Genomic DNA, 15,067 nt, shown 5'->3' on the forward strand with positions numbered 1-15,067 from the left:
TTTTCAAGTGTACTCCACGTCTTTTTGTTTTATTCTAACTCCTTTTCAATCGCTAACAAGCGCGTATATATACTTCAGATTCAAAGAGTCTTTATCACGCCTAAAAACCGCAATTGGCCAAAATTATCATTTTCTTTTAAAACAGACTTTTTGTTAGATATATAAAAACTACTCTCAAAATAAAGAACATCTTTCTCAACACACACACTTTCTTTACCAAAACACTCGAAATCTGACTTGAAAATATAATTACTCTGTCAAACCTTTCGCCTCAAAAGGTACATGCTGTCAAACAAAGTATCCCCACTTTCAAAAGATTATTGTTGACATAACAAAAACTGCATCCATGCAACATACAATTCACACACTACTGCACACTAAAGCCATAGCTGCAATAAGGGGGTGAGGGGTATTTATGTCTGTATTATTTTGTCAAGTTTTTACTTCTCTAATGTCCGGAATATTGTTTTTGCTATTTTTGGATGTTGTTGGACATTTTGTTAGGAAGTAGAGCTTGTCTGTGAAAATGTGTTAACTGACTTCATTTTGTGCGAAAACGACATGAAATGTGTGCTAATTGTGTTTAAAGTTATGCAAATGTGACAACATTACTTTTGGTTGATAATTGACGTCTCAGCAGGTAACTAACTAGCACTGAACCATCTGGAAAGAGCATCGTGTCACTGAATGCATCTAGAAATGTTTCAAATGTCTTCTACGAAAGCTGTTTCAAGACGTGATGATGTTTTAGACGACAGCACGGGCCAAGAACCAGGTGAAGGGCCGAGCTTGGGGACAATTTTGGCTATAAATCAAGCAGCTGTTGGTCAATGCCCAACAGATTTAAAGAAATGAAATAGTGAGATCAAATAAAAAAAACAACCCATTATAACACACAGGCAGGCAGAGAATAAGCAGATTTAATTCAATGTTATTTTTGGCAAATTATACACACAGAAGGTAAGAGCGACATGTCATTTCTTCATCTGTGTGTGCGTCAGTTTACCTCCTTTTCCCCACATATGTGACTGACAGTGGAGCCGGAGGCGGGGCTGGAGGCGGGACCGATCACAGCGACGACGCCTTTGGGTAAAATCTGACACACTGAGAAGAAAAAAGACAAGTAAACACATTAAATTCACTTTTGCTTCATGGGCTCAGGGTTGCGGGCAGGGGGGGAAATGTTCAAATCTGAAAGAGCAGCAAAAACTCAGAGGACATGCTGCGATTGTTATTTGACCACTGATGCTACAGTTGCAACAGATTCTGTCTCATTATGTGCGGATTTATTTTGAGTGGAACACTCCCTGGACAACAGTAGCAGAGCCACTGGGCTGTTGACCGTCGTTGTGGCTTTTAATGTTTCTCACAAACATTTCCTTTAGATCTACGATGGATGCTGAGTGTGAGTGATCAGCCCTTATGCTCGATGACGTTTAGGAGTCCAGGTTAAGTCTTTCTGTCCGAGAGCATGAAATCCACGAGGGGAGTGAGTGTTTCAATATGACATGTCTTTACTCAGTTAAATGATATAATAACGTTTCTTTGATTTAATAGAGTTCATCTCAATGAAGCGTTTTATAATACAGAACCCCTAATGTCTTTATTTAATTGAATGACTGTGATAATAAGATGGGCAACATTATTACTGTTTTTATTTCATTTTACATTTATTTTCCCCTTTGCATCATTTGTTGTTATTTGTTTTTGTAGATTACCTACCAGTTTGACATTATTTTCATTCCATTCTGTGTTCTACTATTGCAGTTTTTTTTACATTTTAATTAATCTCTTAGATCTTAGATAAGCACCCTAAGTTTGGGTCTTTTCAGGGAACAGTTGTATGTTGACTCAAGTGTGTCAAGCTGCTTGTGAAAATTAAGTGTTTTATTAAAACTGGATGGAATAACATCTATAACCATTTGTGTGTCAATAATTGTTCATACTTGTGATTGTACTTGAGTAATGTTAATTGGGTGGAACACGATACACGTTTTAATGTATTTGTTAATAAAAATCTAAACTTTTTAGAAGTGATTTACAGAGATAAATAATTATTGGCCGAAATAGAAAGAATAACTTTCAGCGACCATTGGATCTACCATTATTTGTATTTAGCACTGACATTTACCATAGTAATATATTGTGGTGGTGTTTTACTGTAGTAAGTCACACACCAACTTTAAGCTACTCATAGATATGTCTAGGCCTATAACTGAATAACTCTTGTGTGTGCGACTTTATTCTCATAGCCAAACAATGATCTTTATATTAACGTTCATATTCAGTGGCAGTGCAAAGGTCCGAATAGATCTCATGGATTACGACAGTTTTGCGCTACAGTTCAAGCAATATTGATGCATCATGTTGTAAGAGATGCAGCAGAGGAGCTGATCTCTATTAGGTGGTGGAGTAAATGTGTGACTGTGTGTGAATTGTGACTGGCGCCGAGCGACCACATACTCAAAAAGTATCTTAATTGTACTCAAACACCTCCAACAGACTGTAGCTATTTATTTGGCCTATTTTTTGTGCTTCGCTACTTTTTAGTCTTAAAACTTAACTTAACTAAGTATGGTCATGATTAGAAATTGACTAAAAGTTTGAACTAAAGAGGATTTTGATTCAAGATTGAGATTCTTGCCACACACACACACGCACATTCATTCTCGCTGCAGAGTTCTGAATCAACTGCAGACGAGACAGATCCTTCTTGTTAAGACATGAAAACAAACTGTTACAATAGTCTAAACGAGAAGACACAAACGCATGGATTATAAGCTCCAGATCGTGTTGTGACACCATTTTCCTAAGTTTAGAGATTTTCCTCAGTTGAAAGAAACAGTTTTAGTCAGTTTTTTAGTGTACTAGAGACATGTCTTTGTCAACCTAGGTTTCTACAAACGTGTCTCATATGGAGATTGTCTTGTCCAATGGGGGGTTTTACGACAAATTATTCTGCTGTATAAGGTCAATGACATGTCGGTTTCAGTTTTTAAAAAGATGTAAATTTGATTCATGCCTGAGGTGGAGAAATAATTTGCAGGTCATAAGGTAAATGTCTTCAAAATGTCCCCAATGATTGATATTAAATTTGCAAAGTGAAAGTGAGAGCAGTTTGTAGAATGTTGCTTGCCTCAGTTGCTAAGAAGTCTCTACACCCCTGCATCCACAACGTTATGAATAATTGATGGCGGGTGAAAGAACGGTTATTCTTAATAGCGCTTGTTGCCTGGTATTAATAACACTTTGTCAGACAACAGGGCAAAAGGTGATCGCATTGTAAATATACTCCTGTTCTGCTATCTCTGTGTCACGGACATTAAAGAGAAATACTGTCTGAAACTACAGCAAATAGATGAAATAGATCGAGCAGAGAAGAACATTTAGGAATTGAACGTGGACCAGATAAGACTAAACGACTGTTAGCACTTTCAGAACATTGGTGACACAGCGGATTTTATTTCTGTTTTGAGGAGAGAATGAGAGCGAGACGGAGCAAATGCACGACTGCAAAGGTCACATCAATGAACTAGATCCATACCGGCTTCTTGCTGATGCTAACTGACCGCAAACATCCAGCTGCACTGAAGGATCTGACCTGAACTTTGGAGAAACTCTGTCTCATATCTGAGGGATTTCCACAATCTTCCTTTGGCTGCTTCACCATTTTTGAATGCAGCATGACTAACAGCTAAGAGATTAGACTTTCTAATGTTTTCTCATAAATGATGCAACTGCGATTCCGGTTACTGATGAGTCCCACAACGTAGCAGTATCATCAGCATCTCAAACTCATGGCTGTGAGGGATCGTTGGATGAGTGTGCAATTAAGGACGAGAGCCCCGGACCACCATTCTTCCCTTCTTTGATCACAGCAGACGTTATAACTGTATGCCACACTTTTGTTTGATTGGCTGCCACTGTGTCATGTTAATATTTTAGTTTTATTTAACGTGTTTTTCAGGGTTTTTTTTTAATGATGCTACAAGAATATATCTCATGATTCATTATCACAGGGTCTAAAAAAGTAAAGTTCAGCAGCTACAGCTCATCTGACAACTACGAATGCTTTAAATATCTATCTTGCTAGATATTGAGTTAAATAGTTTAAATATCAAACTTTTATTTTGTAAAGTTATTCGCAATTTGTCTAGTGTTTCCCCTTGAGTCGTTGGCATTTGTCAGGGGTGGTTCCAGATGGTGGGTGGCAATGCCCCCTAATGATGCCAGTCGATGGCAATCAGCCAATCATCCAACGATTCATATACGCCAGATTTCCCACTGACCGGTGTTAGCGCATAGTATGACTGACTTCCATTGCGCCCTTTCTATTTGTTCCAATACTTTAGTCAAGTGGTTTGTGGATCTGGACGCCACCCCGTTTCTGAACTTGTTTATTTATGATTTATCCAAATTATCCAAATTTGTTTTTGCCATTTTCTTCTACTCCTGGGTCTACATTTTTAACGTTCACTGAGAAGCAAGCTAAGATTAGAAAAGGCAACAATTGATCAGGAATCTTTTATTAAGTTGATGTAGAACAACAAGCCCTGATGAAGAAACAGATATATGTTTGTGCTTGAAGTGGCAACAGATGTGACCACAGTGATTATTATATTCTGTTCAGAATCCAAGGCCATTTATTGAATGTTTAATTCATTTACATGTTTTATTGACCCCTCCAGTGTGGGCTATTTAACACTTTAGCCTTTCAAATCCAGGAGGCCATATAATGTATGTACTGTCAAGTATTCAGGTGTAGCCCACAGGATCTTTACATGTATACAAAAATTAAAAATAGCCTTAATGCTTGTCAATTTAACTGCTGTCAGAGATTAGTGTTTCAAGTTTTACCCATCTGTTTTATAGAAATGATGACAATAATTCTGGGAACTTTTAGAAAAGCTACTGCAGATGGAAGGGAACTTGATAGATGGAGACGGGGTGCATGTTTCTGCTCCAAGGAGAGGGGCTCTTGTGTTATGAGGCAGATGTGAAGGAAGACAGTTTATGTGTTTTGACACTAACTGCAGAGAATATTTATGCCAGCACACTTTGTTCTGATGTTTCTTTCCTTCTACAAGTGGAGAATCTAAGAGACCAATTAGTAAATATACACATTGTTAAGCCCACATCTTGTATTGCGAGATGGTTTGATTCAGGTGCAAGTATGTCAGAGCTGGTGGGCGGATAATGTGCAGAAGTTAAGATGGATGGAGGGCTTGAAATTGAAGTAAATTGAAAAAAAGGATTGCTGAATTACCATCATTTCTGGACTATAAGATGCTACTCATTTCACAAGCTTTCAACCCAGTGATTTAAACAAGGATGTGGATGCTTTTAAGTTAAAGCTGGTGCTCTATATGCATGTGAACTTGGCATCCAATAATAGATGGTGGGATGTTGGAGACGGCAAGTTTAACCCTTGTGTTATCTCCGGATCAAGATTTGTTTTTATTATTTCTTAAATATATTTGAATATATATATATATATATAATACTTACTTACTTATAGCTTATATTTAAAATGTTATTCACAATAATATGTATTGACATTTTATATCAATTTATTTTCTAAGCTTTTAGTAAATTAATGTAATAAATCTATGTGATAAATGGTAACAAATAATCTAGATTTACGTTTTTGCTCAGCCATTTTTTAATCTTAAAATTTTAGAAGATTAAAAACGTGTGTGAGACCGCTGATGATAGTTGACAACATTATTGATCACTTTCCACATGAAAGGACAGGTGTAGGTTATAATGATTGTCTGGCGACTCCACAATGCCAAATATTGATGAGCTCTGTGTGTTTTGTAAAAGCTCTGATGAACGAGAAAGAAATGGATGAATCATTGAAGCTTACCTACACCCGGGTTTTCCCCATTGCCATATGTCAAAACAAAAACACCTGGAAAGAAAATATGTATTGACCTGCCTTTAGTGTTCATGTGGAGCTGATCGATATCAGCAGCTCACTCACGTGTCTGAAAGAGAAAGCACTAGGAAACTATAAAATGCTTCATATTAAGTGTCGGCTATCAGTTGGTTGGCCAAACAGACCTGTTTTATTTATTTGGAATCTAACATTTCTCCTGCTGATTGTGAAAAAATACAAATAAATGGATGGTTTTCAAGAAGCTAGCCCTGACCACTGACTGATGTTGCATCATAAATTATTTTTATTTTAAATACAATTATTGTTTATTTGAACAGCTAATTAAATTGATTTTAGTTGTAATTTGGTTGTTTACATTTTTTTGTCCATAAATCTAAAACAAAAGAAAAACTAAAAATGAAGAGTATTTAATGTAGTGACTGGAGCTAGCTTTCTCTCTTTCTCTCTTAAAATGTATACTTATTAGAGTTTTTTCAGAACAATTTCTCATGTTCAGGCGGATTTTTTTAAGTGTCTTTTTGGACTATATATAAATATACAATATTAATATTGAAAGTATATTTAAATCTGTCATTATCCATGTCATGAGTGAAAATAAAACATATTTTTCTTACTTTTATCCCCTGAGGCACGATATTTAATAAGACAATGCACTAAGATACTAAGACAATGATACTAACTAAAAGAAACTTGTTTAAAAAAAAAGATGGCTGTGTCAGTGTTAATATAATACTGGTTCAAATGGTCTGTTCCTCAGATAGCTGTAAGATGATGCGATATAAAAAATAAATCAGCTGTGAGCAAATGAGCATGTCAGAGTCTCCTGCCCATCGGTCAAGGACATTAACACACGCCTGCAACTGAAACGTGCACACAAGCACACAAATTTGAGCACATTTGGCCGGTAGCTTGTCAGGCCGGCTGGGTCAGCGGCCTCATGGAATGTAAGCAGAGATTCTCATGCTGGAATCAGCAGCATTTCTTCATCGCTGCCTCTTTCTGAGTGTCCAGTTTTTCCGCTTTGGCCAGAACTGCTGATTATTATTTGATGATTTGTTTTGGTTGCAGCTTCAACGGGAGACTGAGACGCCACTGTTGTGGTCCACTGTAGTGGAGAACGACTGAGCAGCCATTACTGTTCTCTATTGAAGCATTAACTCATCAGTGCAAGCCCTCGCTTATTGCTAATCACAAGGAAGCGGCACATTTGGTTAATGTCAGTCATTATTAACTACAGTGAGCATGTTTCCTCAGCTCCAGGTGTCATTATTTTCAAGGAAAACCATCATTAAATACTTATACCTCCCAAGTTGCTGTTTCTGGCGCAGATAAAAATAAAAACAGCGTTGTGCTTCTCTTCAATAACAAGTGATTTCTGACAGATCCTCCCTCACCAATAACACTGCCTTGTAGCACAAAACAACACTTTGTCGGTCACTCGAAGAAATCTTTGTCAGTTCGCTGAGACACATATGATCTGCAAAATATAATTTGCCAGTGTTGTATGGTGTTTTAACTGTGATTGATCAAGATGCATAGTGTCAGATACATAATCCATACATTTATTTCAAAACCTTCCTGTTTCAGAAACTACATGTTTGTTGTTTAGTTGGTGGTTTATGTACATAACAGTCTTATTTTCAGCTAGACAAAGATACTAATCTTGACAGTGGGTTAAATAGGATCTTAGAAACAAGTGCAGCTGGGACTATTATCTACTGGTTAAGCTAGAAAGATTACCATTCACTTAAAATTGTCTTTCACTTTAAATACTGTTGAGAAAGTGCTTATGAATCTTGTCCAATTTTGTGGTCACTCATCTTCTTTGTCTGGCATCTGAAATATTAAAACATTTTTCTCAGTGCACACTATAAACTGTGACCAAGATGATTTTATATGTAGTTAATTATTAAGAGTAAACTACATACAAACTAAAATACTATATTGAATATAAATATAACTAATTTTAAATCACAGCTGAGGTAACGAAATTAAAAAAGTAAGAACAACATGTTGAATTTGTCAACATTGTGCTAGAGTATGAGTTGATATAGAGTATTATTGTAGCGACCAATCAACCGCCACTAAGGAGAATCCAGGGGAAATTACTGTTTGGTTGGCACCATAAGTGAGGTGGGTGCGGTAATTAGAACCTCCCACTAAGTTCTCTGCTCTGTGTTGACGTTTAGCACTATGTTTCTGTTTGAACAAAACTCTCTTTTGATTGACATAGTTGACCTAAAGTCACATCATCGTACCAGTTTGAACAAAAGACACGTAGTTCCAATAGCAATCGAAAGGTAAAAGGAGGACACAATTAAATTGCTTAAGTTTAAAAAAAGTCATCAGACACGTTTCTTTACTTACTGGTGTCAGTAGTATCGTACTGGGAATCTTTTAGTAGCTCGTAAATGTCCACTTCCACTCGAGCCCGGGCCGCACTGTCCATCAGGCTGTTGATGTTCTCCCGGGCCAGAGCCAGCGCCAGCCGCTCCCCACGCCCACACACTGACTGGTCATCCAAGATCGCCGCTGAGGTGAGGAGAAAGCAGAAGATGTGAAGAACTGTAAAGGTAAAACATTGCGTAAGAATATTTTATGTTTTTACGTGTGGGTGGAGGTGAGTAGGAAATGAAAGAGGAGCCAGCAAATGTATCACAACTATTGACTGAGGAAGCAAAATGAGACGGCCTGGCTCAAAATATCTTTGTCGCCGAGGGATATGAAAAATAAGAGAAAAGAAATCTACAATTTTTGGACACATTTTCAGTGTCTGGATGCTACTAAGGAATATTATATTGATATAGATCAAATCTGATCACAATTCATTTGCTTTCTTCTGGTCACTAGAGAAACCGTGTCGTGAGAGATTCTTCAGATGATCCTTTTGCTCCTAGATCATTCCTGTGGTCTTCTACTAGCCTGAGGCTGAAACATCTCTGAAGAAAGAAGCCTGACGACCTCTTGAATTCGTGGAAAGAACAATCATGATTCTAGTTTTACTTAAGAGCCAAATAAAAAGTATGTTTCTGAAAAATGTATTGAGCTTTTTGACGCTTCCGGATAGCACCAGATCTCTCTCGACTAATAAGGAAATTCTTTGATGGATAAAGATAGTTAAGCCAAAACATTAACTTTTTTTTTTAACCGGTGAAGAATCATCCGGTCCTTGAAGTCGCACAGCTTAGCATGAAATCCAAATTAGTGAGTGGTGGCTCATCACAGCTCTGGTGAACTTCAATTAACATTAATTGAAGATTATTTTTTTAATGAATACAGGAAGTTAAAGAAGCCAAACTGCAGGTAAATGAAATGACTGTTGTCACTGCTACAACAAAATGAAAGTTACGTTTTTCAAAAATCTATTTTAACATCATGGATAGATGAAGATAGTGTGATATGTGAGCAGTACGTTACAAAATACACACAAAATACAAACCAGATTGTTTTGCAAATGGTTCAAGAGTTACACAGGGAATGAGAGCAATAACTCCTGAACAAGTATTGTCATTAGATGAAGTTTGGAGAATAAGAAAACCAGAGCGTTCGGAAGAGTGTGTCATCTATGATTACGGTAATAATGCACTTAATGTAGGCTCAACGTTTGTTGAGTTAGAAAAGTGTTTTTACTTAGACGTTTGACCATACAAGACTAAAATTATTTACAAACAAATATGAGTTTCAGTATAGTAACTGAACCTAGTCGTACAAGAGCAGCTTAGCATACACCGTCATAGCACTTTGTAGAAAACAGTATATTAATAAAGGTTTAGCATTTTAATATGCAACAATTTATTTATTTATTTTGAAATTAATTTAAACTGTTATTACAAAATTCAAACAACTCTCAGATATTGACAATCTAACTGATTCATTTTCACATTTTTAAACGGGTTAATAGAGTTTAAAAAAAATCAATTTCCTCACCTCAATTGAAAAGTTTCTTAACTCTTAAACTGTTTCCATTCAGGACTGATTTTACTTTCTAAAACCCAATTGTGAGTTCAAATTTCATTATCTGATCCCTTGCTGATACATGGAACGTCTCTTGACAATAGGATGTCTCTGGTTGTTCATTTAATTACCATTCATCATTGTAGTTTCATTTAGCGGGAAAGATGGGACTTGATAAGCTAGCATAAGGTATTAATATATGTCAGAACTAATGTCGGCTACATTTGCAGATTGTGATCAAATTAATTCTCCTTCTCCCTGCCGACTGACTGATAAAGCCAATTACACTTTCTCTCGGCATCTTAATACGCCCCGCAGTGAAAACACAAAACAATCTGAAGCAAATGTTTGTTTTCTAAGCTTTCTTGCACTGGTGGTGTCTGACTTTAAGGTATAAAGAGGGTGTTTGCATCTATGTTGTTAAATATGGCTGCAAAATATGTGTCATGTCAAGACATGTTATTTCAACAGGCTTAACAACAAATGTATTTTGGTTCACCTTGACCCAGAGACAACACAAGGGATACCTTAGGCACAATTGTTTTCGGGGTCTTCGGGTCAACTAGACCCTGACAATGATTTTAAAACTTCTGAAGGCTGGAGAGCGCAAGTCTGCTACTGCAGCCACAACACAATACGAGTTCGAAAATGAGCGCGTAAAAATAACACCTGCAATTAAAGGGTCCGAATTGGTGTCCCCTCCCACTCGAACCTTCAGGGCTAATGACAAATTAAAAGTAAATTGAAAAAGACTTTTAATTTTAAGACTTCAAAAATACTTATTCAAGGACATGAATAAATTGCAAGTTAAAATTTATGTTTTTACAAATACACATTTATTTGTAACGATCAAAATACCAGTTACAGATATTACATTTACATTTGCGGTTATCAAAACACATGTGCAAACCATTGACTATTTGTAGATCAACCTCTGTGCATTTACAAATATGAATGACACAAATATAAGCCCATAAATCTGTGTCATTTCCTTGTGGACTCTGCATGTTGTCCCTGTGACTGCCTAGGTTTAATCCAGACACTCCAGTTTCTTCCCACACTCCAAAAACAGAGAGATAGATTGAGTATTTGAAATTGTGTGTATTGATGTTTATGGTCTCCTTGACAGGCTGGTGGTTTATTCAGGGGTTTTTCTGCCTTTGCCCTGACTTGCTCGGATAGGCTGCTAAATGAGGAAAAAGCAGTGGGAAAAAAAACAAAAAAAAAAACACAGGAGGCCTCTTTTTCCCCCATCTATAATTTTAATTGCTTTTTTTCCGATCTTGAAAAATACAAAAATATTCATGTGAATAACCTTTTTATTTTTTTTATTGTGCTTTTAATTGGTTCGTGTGATATTTGTTTTCTGGACATTCAATTCTGTGTTCAGTTGGACTGGAGAGACCATTTGAAAACGGAATCAGCGTAAGTGGATAGTTGTTTCACAGTGTAAAGGGTGCTCTCTTGTGAACTGTGCACAGAGAAACATTTATAACGCTCCATTGCACAACCCTGCTTAAGATTCTCTAACACATTTAGTCGTACTGCTACCTTACAGTTATAGTTCACCCAAAACTCTATTTTTACTCATTTTCTACTCACCCTCATGTTGACTAATGGTTGGAAAAAAGAGGTAATCTGTGTCTTTTTATAGTTATTTTTAGAGTATATTTTAAGGTTGTTTGCAGCGGATGCAAACAGTGTCTTAGAGTAAATGTTGCGCGAATTGCAAACATTGCGAATGTTCTCTTCTGCTACAAACAAGCTTAAAATATAGACTTATTTATTACGTTTTTGGAACGATTTCTCATGTTGTGGCTTTAATACAAGATTGACATTACAGACGAGCAGTACGAAGGTATTTGGATGTTTTGTTTTTTTTGTTTTTTTTGGATAAAAAAAGTAAGCACCGGTCACTACCGTCATATGGACACACTTTTTTGCTTTTAATTCCAAATAGGAACATGTTGTCTCTGAGCGAAAGTGAACGACCTCCACCACTGCACATGTATTTCTGGAAGCCGGTTTGACCCAGAGACAACACTAGATACCACAAACACATTAGTTTTGGGGCCTCTGGGTCACCTTGACCCTGAGATGGCACAAGGGTTTAAAACCCAAGAGATTGTGGGCCAGAACCAGCCGGGCGTTGGAAGTCTTCTGTGAGGATAAACTAAAATGATGAATCAAATCATGAGGAAGATACATTTTCAGTAGTGAAATGGATAAAACTACAACTTCCCCCCCGAAAGAAAAAGACGTGTTAGGCTGCCAGAAAGCATAAAAAACACGCAAGACCAGAAAATTGCTCCCTTTAATCCAAAACTCATGAAGGCAATCCAGCATTTCAGAGTATCGTCTAGTTTGGCTCCTGTGCGAAACAAACTTTGTAATCTCATACGGATTATACATTTTCCCAAAGAAAATGAAGGCGGTTAAAATGATTTGGTGGGAAAACAATGACTTTAAAGTAAATCACATAGCTTTTAAATTTGACTTAAGGAGCTTTAACCAGACTCGGATGCAGGTTTATTGATTATTAAGCAATAGGAAGCATCATTCATGTGTGGCTGAATATTCACATGAATGGGTCTGAAAACGATTATACGCCGAGTCATCGTAAAGAACGAAAAAGCCAAGAGAGGTGTCACTCACCCATGCGAACGGAGGAGAGCAGAGGAGTTTGACTGAGGGAGCGTGGCGGCATGGTGACTAGCAGGAAGGAGAGGACGTGTATCGACAGCAGCAGTGCTGGCAGAGCCGGCATCTTCTACTGCTCCTCATGGAGAACGGTCTGCTGGCTGCCTGTACCACCACCTGCAGGAGCAGAAGAGACAAACACCGGTTACTGGAAAACGTTGACGGCGTTCAACAAATGAATCCAACGTGTTCAGGGAGCGGCGGAGAAGTTTGACAAGACAATGAGTAGATTTAAGCGAGCAATGAAGATGTTCTCTGTCATGTTGGGCGCCGGCTCTGTTTTGTGCGGAAAAGCTTTTCCCGGGTTCTTATAAGACAGCACATCTCTATTCAGGTCTCCAGTGGAAACACAGCCGTTTAGAAATGACAGGAATCAGCCTTGAAGAGATCTCTGGAGGCATTTGAGATACAACGTCGAAAGAACTGGCACACACAAGGGGGATGTACTAAACTGTCTTATCCGGTCCTGACTCAGATACTTGTGATTAACACCTGGGACACGCTTCAATACCGGCGTTTAATTAATAAGCTGTATCCATCTCGGTGTGACTTCATCTGTAAAACGTCAGGGCCGTGTGTGTGTGTGTGTGTGTGACGCTCTGTGACAAAACTTGTGATTATGATATAATATTCCTGACTGTGCTCAGATAATAACTTCTATTACGGAGGAAGCCGAGGCCGGCGTCTATTAAGTACAGACGCCATCATGAATATGTAATATTGGCCAAAAATATTTGGCAAATAGGTGTGAATCTAAATTCTCTCCTCATCGTATTTGAGATTATTCTCGGTGTCTTGTAACACCGCGACACCTTTGACCTCTAAATCATGCCGTACTACCACACCACTGCCAGTCTGGTCCATTTCTAGAGCTCTCAAGACTGCCAGGTACTGTTTTTAAAAATGTGCAACAATGTTGCTTTAATATTATTTTAAATGTATATATTCATCCACATGTCCAAATAAAACCGTTTTCTCTTTACCACATTACTATATTAACATTCTGGCTTTTACAAAGACCTTGTTTGTCCAAAAGACAGAAGAGGACTTCACTCTTAAGTCTTTTCCTCTTGTCGTTAGATAAGATTTGTAAAACTTAATTTTACCATTTTGTAACACATAAAACCCTTTTTTTCATTTTCATCCCAATTGTAAAGTAAAGGAAATGTTTAAGCTAGCTTAGGTAGCCGATAACATTCTGAGGTGACGTTTACTAAACCAACAACGATATCAATTGAGTAAATCTCAAACTAATTTTTAATTTCTCACATAGATTTGAGGAAATTGTTGTAGTAATAAAATACTATTGAGAATTAATTGGTGGTAGTAAATATAGTAATCGGTATTATGCCTCAGCTGGGAATTGCCATCGTCAAAACGGCACCGGATTTAACATTTAAGTAAGTAAGTAAGTAATTTTTATTTGTATAGCGCTTTTCCAGACCAGGGTCACAAAGCGCTTAAACAATCAAAACAATACTCAATAAAGTATATACTTTAAAGGTCAAGATAAAACTGATAACACAACAGGAGTTCCAGAAAATCAAGGAAAAGCCTGAACAAATAAAAACATCTTAAGATGTTTCTTGAAGGAGTCAGTAGATCCATCAAGCGCAAAGAGAGAGGAAGATCGTTATTTGGTCCTACATGTTTATCTCGCAATATTATTTGCAAGTAACAGGTCCATTTCTGCTTCCAGAGCTGGCTTTGGCAGACACAAATCTAACACAACGGACAACCGACTTCAGTGACATTGAAACACCCACATACATCTGTACGTGCTTTCGTAACCGACAGACATCTGCAACCACTACAAAGCGCACACAATGATGCAGCTGAGCTCCATCAGAGCCAAGCAGACGTCACTTGGAGTGACAAAGCTTTACACCGACTGACAACCTGACACAGAATTGTAGAAGGACGGAGAGATGAAAGGATGGACGAGTAGAAAAAAAGGAGGGAAGGGTGACGTGGAGACGGTGGGCGGCGGGTGGACAGAGGTGAGGACTGTTGACCTGCAAATGTTTCCAACAACCGATCTGAGCTTTAGTCATGTCTGACAGGCAGCTGAACCAGTCAGTTCATGACCTCGATTTCACCCAAGTGGCAACACACAGGGGAGTCGTAGATCGCTGACCTTTGACCCTGGCAGCAGTCTGCAGGGGTGGACGTGCGTTTACATCCAAGATGCAGATGAATTGTACCGTCAGCCAGTGTGGCGAGCCGGCATCCCACCCGCCTCCTTAATCCACACCCCACCCCCTCGCACATTTTCACTTTCAGATCTTCATTTTCTTCTGTTTTTGAACCAGAGGTTGGCTTTGATGTGAAAACCTGGCGCCGCTTTGATCCGCTCTCTACATCTCGCAAACATAGCACGCTGCCTTTCTTCTTGGTTTCTTCCCACTTTCCACAATTACTGACCCCCTGCTCCTCCTGCGTAACTTCATGTCGCTCCCTCTTTGAGTTTGTCTTGTGTGTCAAAGGCTCGGCAAGTGTTTGCGTGCCGAT

The 15,067-nt window shown here is 38.0% G+C and overlaps 1 protein-coding gene across 5 annotated transcripts in view; it reads right to left on the reverse strand.

Moving 5' to 3' along the window:
- The window catches only part of grik5 (glutamate receptor, ionotropic, kainate 5), a 145,373-nt gene that overhangs the window by 48,200 nt on the left and 82,106 nt on the right, over nt 1–15,067 (reverse strand). For all 5 annotated transcript variants that reach the window (XM_087806415.1, XM_087806414.1, XM_087806417.1 and 2 more), the window contains 3 exons: nt 12,512–12,673; nt 8,270–8,434; nt 1,007–1,104 (listed from right to left, as the gene is read on the reverse strand). In XM_087806415.1, the coding sequence (XP_087662541.1) occupies nt 1,007–1,104; nt 8,270–8,434; nt 12,512–12,623 (375 nt within the window). In that variant the 5' untranslated portion in view covers nt 12,624–12,673. The remainder of the gene's footprint in view (nt 1–1,006; nt 1,105–8,269; nt 8,435–12,511; nt 12,674–15,067) is intronic.

The sequence above is a fragment of the Callionymus lyra genome, chromosome 13 (genome assembly GCF_982586985.1).
Source record: "Callionymus lyra chromosome 13, fCalLyr1.hap1.1, whole genome shotgun sequence".
Taxonomy (NCBI): Eukaryota; Metazoa; Chordata; class Actinopteri; order Syngnathiformes; family Callionymidae; genus Callionymus; species Callionymus lyra.